The sequence below is a fragment of the Babylonia areolata genome, chromosome 20 (assembly GCF_041734735.1).
Source record: "Babylonia areolata isolate BAREFJ2019XMU chromosome 20, ASM4173473v1, whole genome shotgun sequence".
NCBI lineage: Eukaryota > Metazoa > Mollusca > Gastropoda > Neogastropoda > Buccinidae > Babylonia > Babylonia areolata.
In genome coordinates this window covers 44,723,535-44,733,734 of record NC_134895.1, presented here as the reverse complement: position 1 = coordinate 44,733,734, position 10,200 = coordinate 44,723,535, and the positions used below count along the sequence as shown (strand labels likewise).

The following is a 10,200-nucleotide window of genomic DNA, read 5'->3' as shown; positions in this document are numbered from 1 at the left end:
TTGGAGAAGAAGAAGAAGAAAACAACAACAAGAAGTCAGCACCTCAACGAAATTGAAATGAGAATAGAGTTTGCGTAACAGTCAACGGTCTTGGAGAAGAAGAAGAAGAAGAAGAAGAAGAAACAACAATCATACAGCCAGTACCTCAACGAAATTGAAATGAGAATAGAGTTTGCATAAGAGTCAACAGTCTTGGAGAAGACGACGACGACGAAGAAGAAGAAGAAAAAGGAGAGCAACAACAATCATACAGCCAGCACCTCAACGAAATTAAAATGAGAATGCAGTTCGCTTAACAGCCAACAGTTTTTCGCATTGCCCGCTCATGTGACACTCCCGACACATAATTATTTATTCTAGTTTTCGCATCGAAATCATACAGTTTATCCATCACATATCTCAGTTTCTGTTGTATTGTATTGTATTGCATTGTATAGCGTTGCATTGTATTGTATTGTGCTTTGAGTGTCACAACAGATGATGTTCTGGTTTGAAACTTGATTCAGACATACGACGAAACGGTGTATGTCTGGTAAAGAAGCCTTTTGAACTCAGGCTGAAAGATCGACAATAATATTTGCGAACTTTGAACCGATTTTAGGCGATTTTCCGAGAGTTTACGCAAAACGACATCCCTGATACCAGATTACAGTCCAACACACAAAGCGGCTAGCAATAATTTTTCCTCCTATATCTACACTCCTGTGTCTACATTTTCCTTAATTGTGTTCGGATTTTTTGCTGAATTTATAGACATGAAAAGGAGGGTGCGGGGGGGAATTCAAGTGTATGTTTGTCTTGTAAGGTCTTTGAAAAAAATGATATTTCACGCTTTGAGGAGCTGTCTTTGAGTGAACAGGTCATTTTGCACTAAAATGTTTGTGCGGGTGGCGACGTTCAGTTGGACTGGAGGAAATATTTGGATTTCAGAGAACGAAGATTTATTGCGGATCTGAAGTCAGGAGAAAACGAAGAAGTCATGCATGCAGATTCCCCAGTTTATATACACGCACACAAGACACATCTTCTGAAAGAGACACCTCAACTCACCTCTCTCTCTCTCTCTCTCTCTCTCTCTCTTTCTGTGTGTGTGTGTGTGTGTGTGTGTGTGTGTGTGTGTGTGTGCGAAACGTTTGAATATTGATTGATAATGTATTGCGTCGTCATAGGGTTGAAGAAGTGCATGGACTTCAATGAAAGATTTGGTTGGCGTCATCAACATCTTCATTCTTCTTCTATGTTTATCCATTTATTCATTTATCTATCTATCTATCTATCTATTTGTTCTGTTATTTTAACTACTTTGTGTGAGAAATTCATGGGCTCAGTGAGAGGGATATCTTCGGAAAGACCCAGAGACAGACAGACAGAGACAGAAACAGGCAGACAGAGACAGACAGACAGAAAAAGAGATAGACACTTGGCTTCTGGGCAGACAAATAGAGACTGGGAAAAGGCTTGAGAGAGAGAGAGAGAGAGAGAGAGAGAGAGAGAGAGAGAGAGAGAGAGAAAGACAGACAAACAGAGCCAGACAGACAGACAGACAGAAAAAGAGATAGACACTTGGCTGCTAGGCAGACAAACAGACAGCGACTGGGAAAAGGCTTCAGAGAGAGACAGACAGACAGACAGACAGACAGAGACAGTGACAGAGAGACAGAGAGAAACAGAGACAACAGAGACAGAAACAGACAGACAGACAGACAGAAAGAAAGCACAGAAAGAGACAGACACTTGCCGCTGGGCAGACCAGACAGACAGTTAGGCAGACAAAGACTGAAAACTCCTGTCACTTATCCAGACATAAAAAATAAATAAATAAATAAATAAAAATAAAAAATTGACAGAGCTGCGTCAAGACAGACTTTCTGTTGTTCCCTGTGCCAACACTCAACATCTCACTTAGCAAAATGGACTACCCCACCCCCCACCCCCCCTCTCTCTCCTCTTGTCATCACAACAATGACACTCGTCTATATCCGGTGATGGGGGTGGGGGTGGGTCAGTGTGTGTGTGTGGGGTGGGGGTGGGGGGAAGGGGGGGGGGGCAGTGGTGGGTGAGGGAGTGGGTTCTTTCTGTAGTTTTACTCTTATTGACAAGCTCTACTACCGCGGGTGCCAAAAGACTTCTTTCAAGCAAGTCGTGAACAGCCTTCTTTCGGAACTGATTTTTTTTTTCTTTTGTCCAGCACCTACTTGTCTACCTCTTCCATACAAAGTCTGCTATTCACTGTATTAAAGGGGGATATAGACGGTTTCCACGACCGTACGTATGTCACTCTTTTGTTACTGTCAACTATTTTGTTACTATCAATGACTGGTGCAACAGCCGAGTGGTTAAAGGGTTGGACTTTCAATCTGAGGGTCCCGGGTTCAAATCTCGGTAACGGTGCCTGGCGGGTAAAGGACGGAGATTTTTCCGATATCCCACGTCAACATACGTGTAGACCTGCTTGTGCCTGAACCCCCTCCATGTGTATACGCAAGCAGAAGATCAAATACGCACGTTAAAGATCATGCAATCCATGTCAGCGTTCGGTGGGTTATGGAAACAAAAACACCCAGCATGCACATCCCCGAAAACGGAGTATAGCTGCCAAAAAGGCAGGGTAAAAACAGTCATACACGTAAAAGCCCACTCGTGTACATACGAGTGAACGTGGGAGTTGCAGCCCACGAACGAAGAAGAAGAAAAAAAAGAAGTTACTATCAGTGGAGTGTTTCGAGAAGGATGAGAGCTTTTGTTGTGTTTTGTAAGGGGTGGCAGAATGACTTAACTCACTCAGTACGGCCAGTCCTCTCTTCTCCTCTACACAGACCCCTCGGATGTCCGGACAGTGGGTGTCTGAACGACCCAACCTTTAGCTTCTGTCGTCAGAATTGTGGTATTCTTTGTCAACATTCACCTCTTCAGTATAAGAGCCTTCCGCTTGCAATATTTTGATGATGGTAATTGGGGTGAAACGCTGTTAACGTCGTCAGAGGAAACCTTCAGAGGAAACTGTGGGAGAAAGGCTTCAGTAGTAGAAACTGTGGTAAACTTCAGTAGAAAGTGTCGAAACACTTAAGTACGTGGAAGCTGTAGAAAAAAAAATCTTTGTTGAAACTGTGGTACAGCATCAGTGGACAGTGTGGTAGATGATGCAAACTGTGGTGAAAGCTTCTATGGAACTTGTAGTAAAGGTTCAATGCAAAATGTGGAAAAGCTTCACTGAGTGCATACTGTGTAAAAAGCTTCAGTGGAAACTGTGGTAAAGTTTCGGTGTTCTTCAGTGCAAACTATAGTGAAGCTTCTCAGTGTGGAATATATAGTAAAGTTCAGTGGAACCTGTGGTAAAACTTCAGGGGAACCTGTGTTACAGCTTCAGTGCAAACTGTTGTAAAACTTCGGTGGAAATGGAGGGAAACTTTAGTGGAACGTGTGGTAAAGCTTCGGTCGAAAGTGTTGTTAAGCTTCAGAGCAATCTGTGGAAAAGCTTCAGAGGAAACTATTGTTAAACATCAGTGGAAACTGTGGTAAAGCTTCAGAGCATTCTGTGGTAAAGCTTCAGAGCAATCTGTGGTAAAGTTTAAGAGGAAACTATTGTTAAACATCAGTGGAAACTGTGGTAAAGCTTCAGAGCAATCTGTGGTAAAGCTTAAGAGGAAACTATTGTTAAACATCAGTGGAAACTGTGGTAAAGCTTTAGTGGAAATTGTGGTAAAGCTTCAGAGCATTCTGTGGTAAAGCTTCAGAACATTCTGTGGTAAAGCTTCAGAGGAAACTGTGGTAAAGCTTTTTAAACGTCTGTAAAATCAGACAATAATTATTGGTCACTGAACTTCGGAGGGAGATTTCCTAGCGACAATAAATCTTCTCTTATAATCTGAAAATGATACATCTAAATCTTCCGTCATAATCTGTGTCTGTGTTGTTGTTTTTTTGTGGGTTTTTTTTTTTTTAATTGTTTTGTTTTGTTGTTTTTGGGGGGGGTTTTTTGGTTGGTTGGTTGGGGGGGAATTTTTTGTTTTGTTTTTGTGTTTTGCTGTTGTTGGTTTTTGTTTGTTTCTTTGTTTGTTTGTTTTTCTCTTTTTTTTTTTTTTGTTTGGTTTTTTGTTTGTTTCTTTGTTTTGTTGTTGTTTTTTAAGAAGAAAAACTTGCTAGTGCAAATCATTGTTCATTTTAGATAAACATTGACGAGTTGGAAGCCACGATGTAAGGGAGGCAACTTCTACCGATCACACTGCTCAACGATTAGCATGAGTTACATTCCATAACCAAAATTCGAGTGGAGGTTTCCAATTCATATTCTAAATATTCGATCTATCAAGTTATACAAGGAGGTCCAAGTTATATATTTGTCACATTCGATGACACGGCCAAATTAAGTTTTGATTTTTTTCTTGTTTCAAGTCCAACAGTGAACAATATGGCATGGGATATGAAAAAGAAATACATATCTAACAACAATATAACTGAAAACATTTTTGCTTCTTTTGAAATTTTTGTGTCTTTTCAAGAAGTGCATTTAACTGTCATAATTAGAATGTGCATGAAAAACTGATTTTTTCCCGTTTTTTAAGCTAAATTTGGTGTAAGCAGACAGTATTTCCAGAGAAACTAAATGAACACACACACACACACACACTCATTCACACAGACAAAACTGAAACACAGGGTTATTACACTGACTCACATTGCATATAAACATACCAACAAGCCCAAAACACTTTTACTCACACAAGCATATACACCATGCACTTAAAGGAAACACTGACCAAACTAAACATTTATAAACAGGTGTTTTTTTTTTTACTGTCAAATATCATGAGACCAAATCACTTTTACTCACACATGTATACACTGCATGCACTTAAAGAGAACACTGACCCAACCAATTACTTATAAACAGTCTTATATCAAATATATATCATGATGTTACAGATTCATAACCTCAAAAAGAAATAAAAACACCAAAAAAACAAAATAAATACACTGAATGTAGCAAAGGGAAAACATATGGGTGGAATGTTTCCTTCAATAACATAACAATAAACAATCGAATATGACATTGTCCTCACTATTGCCCAGAGAAACAGACTTCTGTTGACAAATGTCAGTGAACTTTTTTTTTTCTTTTTTCTTTTTTTTATAACAATCCTATATATTTTTCAAGAAGTACAATTTCGATCAATATAGAAATGAATAGTCAGCAAAGGCAATGTAAAAAAAAAAAAAAAAGTTAACATTCTCCATATCAATTTTTTTTCGTGAAGTATAATATATTTTTTGATAAATATGAAAATATATAGCAAGCCAAGGCAATGTCAATAAACTTTTTTTTTTCACCATTCTTATTTTTCATCAAGTGCAGTTTTGATGAATATGAAATATACATGTGCAGCCATTCAAGGCTATGTCAGTAAAGTGGGTTTTTGTTTTTTTTCTTAACCATTCCCCATACTTTTCATGAAGTACAATTTTGACTATAGCAAGCCAAGGCAATGTCAGTAAATATTTTTTTTAAACCATTCTCAATACTTTTCATGAAGTACAAGTTTGATGAATATAAAAATATACAGCCACCCAAGGCAATGTTAGTTTAAAAAAAAAAAAAAAAAAAAAAAAGATTAATCATTCTCCACATTTTTCATGCAGTACAATTTTAATGAATATAAAATAAAATATATGGTAAGGCTTCAGTGGAACCTGTATGTGGCAAAGTTTCAGTGGAACCTGTGGTAAAGTTTCAGTGGAACGCTTTGTGGAACCTGTAGTAAAGTATCAGTGGAACCTGTGGTAAAGTTTCAGTGGAACGCTTTGGAACCTGTGGTAAAGTTTCAGTGGAACCTGTGGTAAACTTTCACAGAGGAACCTGTGGTAAAGTTTCAGTTGAAACTGTAGTAATGCTTCAGTGGAAACTGTAGTAAAGCTCCAGTGCAGTGCAAAATATAAAAATATATAGCAAGCCAAAGTAATATCAGTAAAGTACACCGTACTGAGAAAAATAATGTTAAGGTCGACTGGACCTGATGTAAAATTCATCTATATACAGATCTACTAAAATAAGGACACTGGTCCAGTAAAATCATCAGATCCTCGATCTATGGCTGATCACACAAAAAAAGTGACAGTCAGAATCACATGCATTACAACTCACATAACTGACGTGTTCACACCTGCTTGGCACCTCTCAGTACTTTAAGCTGACGGGGGTTGCAGATGCTGAACGGTCAGAGTGCTGAATTCTCACACACGTTTCCTGTGTTCAACACCCCGGTTTCAGTACACCTGGTAGGTTAAAGGCAGAGATTTCTTTTTGCCCCCAATGTCCCAGGTCAACAAAATGTGCAGACCTGCTTATATAGTGTCTGAACCCCCTTCATGCGTCAACGCATGTCCTTGAGAAAGGACACCACCATCCTGAAACCATCTTACTCCGGGCAGGGGATAAGAGTTGTAAGATCGTTCATTAGATATTCTTTTCTTTTTTGTTTGTTTGTTTTTGTTCAGCTCAGGCTTTGAAAAAGGCAAATTTACAACAGCAACAAAACCTAAACAAACAAACAAAAAACACAAAGAAAGATTTAAACCACACAGGACCAAAGAACACGAGACAGGAAAAATTACAACATGGATAAAAACAATGAATTTCTGTGGGGAGGGGGGTGGGGGGGGGGGGTTGTGTTGTTTTTTTTTCAAAGTCAAACCATGGTCAAAATCAGCTGCCTATGTACAAATATACAAAATCTGTGTTATCTTGTTACATGTGATGCCAGTTAAGAAACATCTGATTGCAATTCATGGATAATTCATTTACGAACAAAGTCAAAAACAAAGAGTCACTGTGTTATTGTTCACAGTGTGCACATGAGTAGATTAAAGGAGTAGATTAAAGGATATGATTATTACAAATACATGAGTCAACATGTGAAAGCATCTGCACACATGCACACACACACACTCTTTCTCTCTCTCTCTTTCTCTTTGAACAACGGCAGATGTGTAAGTCAGCCAAAGTACTAATATCTTCACTGTTGGAAAATAAAGATTCATTCATTCATTCATTCATTCTCTCACATTTTCAATGATTTCATGAACAAAACACGACAACATACTTACTTGCATAAATGCTGTTGTTAAAATTCTGTTATGAAAAGAAAAAGTTATTAACTCTCTCCATACGAACGGCGAAAGAGACGACATTAACAGCGTTTCACCCCAATTACCATCATCAAAATATTGCAAGTGGAAGGTTCTTATACTGAAGAGGTGAATGTTGACAAAGAATACCACAATTCTGACGACGGAAGCTAAAGTTTGGGTCATTCAGACACCCATTGGACATCCGAGGGGTCTGCGTAGAGGAGGAGAAGAGAGGACTGGCCGTACTGAGTGAGTTTAAAAAACAAAAAGAAAAAAAGTCACGAAAAATCTCATCATAAAAAAAAATTTAAAAAAACAAAAACACACACACACACACACAAAAACCCTGACACCTGAATCAAAAGCGCTCAGTTTCAACAAGGTAACTGGCAGGATCCAGCAAGAACTGCTGAAGAAAGCCGGCGATGGAGTCCTCTGTCAGCAGCTGTGCTGAGGAAGTGGCGGAAAGGTCTGGTGGGTCCTGAGGAGAAGGAGGGCTGGAAGTAGTGGCCATGACAGGGGGGTAGAACGCAGCCTTGCTGTGGTCCTGCCAGTAGAACACACACAGTCTGGGGTAGACGCTCAGCTCTCCCCAGCTGGTTGATTCTGGTGAGCAGAGAAGATGATCAACATAATAATAATAATAATAATAGCATTAGTAATGATGATGGTAATTGTGATAATGAAATAAAATGAATGAATAAATAAACGATCGGATAAACAAATAATTGAATAAATATATAAATGATAATGATATCTATAACAATGTATCTCATATTGATAAAAATAATTATGGTGATGGTGATGATGATGATGATGATAATAACAACCACAACCACAACAATAATGATAATGATATTAACAATGATGATAATAATAATAAGAAGAAGAAGAAGAAGAAAAAGAACAACAACAACAGCAATAATAGTGGATACTTATACAATATCACACTATCCCAAAAGCTACTCTAATATCATACATAACACATAACATTAATCTTGCATATACACACGAAAATGTACCTTACATATATATATATACATACATTCATACATACATACATAAATAAATACACACACACACACACACACACATATATATATGGGACATGCATGCGTCTGTGTTCACATACACACATAATTATACACACTTAATAAAGTATACCACATGCACAGGAGTTCATAACACTTCCGATGGTCATGCCACAAATAACCTTACTTCTGAGAGAATGGGTTTTTAGACCAGATTGAAAAGATGCAAGGAAGTCGGTGTTGGAGGTTGTCAGGGAGTCTCTTACATGTGTTTGGGGCTTGAAAAAAAAACAACCAAGATCTTTGTCCATTGGTCTTAGTTCTGATCTGAGGTACCCTAAGAAGTCGAGTATGAGAAAAAGAAGAGTGGAGCTGATGAGATAGACATGTTGTTTTTATTAAAGTCCAACCTGTAGATGCAGTGAATGAACCTTGTAACAACACCTCTTTTTTTTTTCCAACATTTTCATTCAATTCTTACATTATGAAATACATATAAACATATATTAGATAACTATATTAAGCTAAAGGAACATGATAGAAAGAAAAAAAGATGAAAAAGAAGAAAAAAAGAAATGAAACAAACAAACAACAAATACTACAACCACTAGGGAAAAAAAATGCTGGCAAGCGTCGATGGTTTGAAATTGAATAAATTATATGGTCGCCGGATGCAGTCTAGGAAACCTGACAGATTGTGGGTTGTCAACCTCATGGTATCTAACACACACACACACACACACACATATATATATATATATATATATATATATATATATATATATATATATATATATATATATATATATATATATATATATATATATATATCAAACAGGGATTTATATGGAGACCATCTGCTGATAAAGTCATTACGAAGAAAGTTTTTCCTGGATACATACATCCTCCTCAATTGTGTATCTGTATTCCAATTTTTTCAATGAAACCTTGCAGAACAGGTACAGTGTTGTTTATCTTATGTTGGTACAAGTATTGTTTAACCAGTAATAAAATAATTATAACAAGAGAGGCAAGGCCTTCAAGACTCACTTGTGATACACTTCAAAAAAAAAATCCAAGCTTTTTATGTATTGAATATAATTTCAAAATGTAATGTTTAAGATGAGAAAGATCAGTTTAAAACAAATTAAGTCCCCTAGCATTAATTACAGAGTAATTTCCCTTTTTTACTATCTGCACCAAAACGTTTGCAAAATAAATAAAACTTCCATGCTTAGCAAAAGAAGTTCCTGTTTGAACAAAAAATGATAATAATGACTGCTCTTGTTGCTGGGTCAGAATATCAGATCAAAGTGCCAAGTTTAGAGAATACAAAAAATATAAATATAACAGTAAATGCAGTTTGCATATAATTAGGCTTCATTTTTTAATTTTTTGTGCCCATCCCAGAGGTGCAATATTGTTTTACACAAGATGACTGGAAAGAACTGAATTTTTCCTATTTTCATGCCTAATTTGGTGTCAACTGACAAAGTATTTGCAGAGAAAATGTCAATGTTAAAGTTTACCACGGACATACAGACACACACACACACTCACACACACACACACACACAGACAACCGAACACCGGGTTAAAACATAGACTCACTTTGTTTACACAAGTCAGTCAATAAAAGGTAGGATCAGTGACTATAGTAACAGTACCATTATCATACTACCTGCATGGAGTCGGTTGTAATCACGAGGCACGAAGCTGCCAGCCCACGCACGGTAGGCGTTGACATCCAGCGTTGCCACGACAACGTCCTTGTAAAACCTGTACGCGATGTTCTGCAAGACCTGGTGGAAGACAAGGAGCCTCCGTCATCAGGAAAACAACAATGTTGCATTTGGTGATGATGATGATGATGATGACAGATAAGGTCAGATGAAGATGACGACAGTGACAATGATGATGATGATGTTGACGATGGTGATGTTGATAACAGTCATGGTGATGATGAACTTGACAGTGAATATGAAAAGAGGAATATATGAGCAAATAAATTAATGATAGAACAGAAATGAAAAAACACAACAAT

At 37.6% G+C, this 10,200-nt stretch overlaps 1 protein-coding gene across 1 annotated transcript in view; it reads right to left on the bottom strand.

The window, feature by feature from the left end:
- Positions 1–7,460: 7,460 nt before the first annotated feature.
- The window catches only part of LOC143295039 (uncharacterized), a 42,519-nt gene continuing 39,779 nt past the window's right edge, over positions 7,461–10,200 (bottom strand). Inside the window, exons 21-22 of the mRNA XM_076606583.1 lie at positions 9,838–9,958; positions 7,461–7,731 (exon numbers count right to left, since the gene is read on the bottom strand). Of these exons, the coding sequence (XP_076462698.1) occupies positions 7,484–7,731; positions 9,838–9,958 (369 nt within the window). The 3' untranslated portion in view covers positions 7,461–7,483. The remainder of the gene's footprint in view (positions 7,732–9,837; positions 9,959–10,200) is intronic.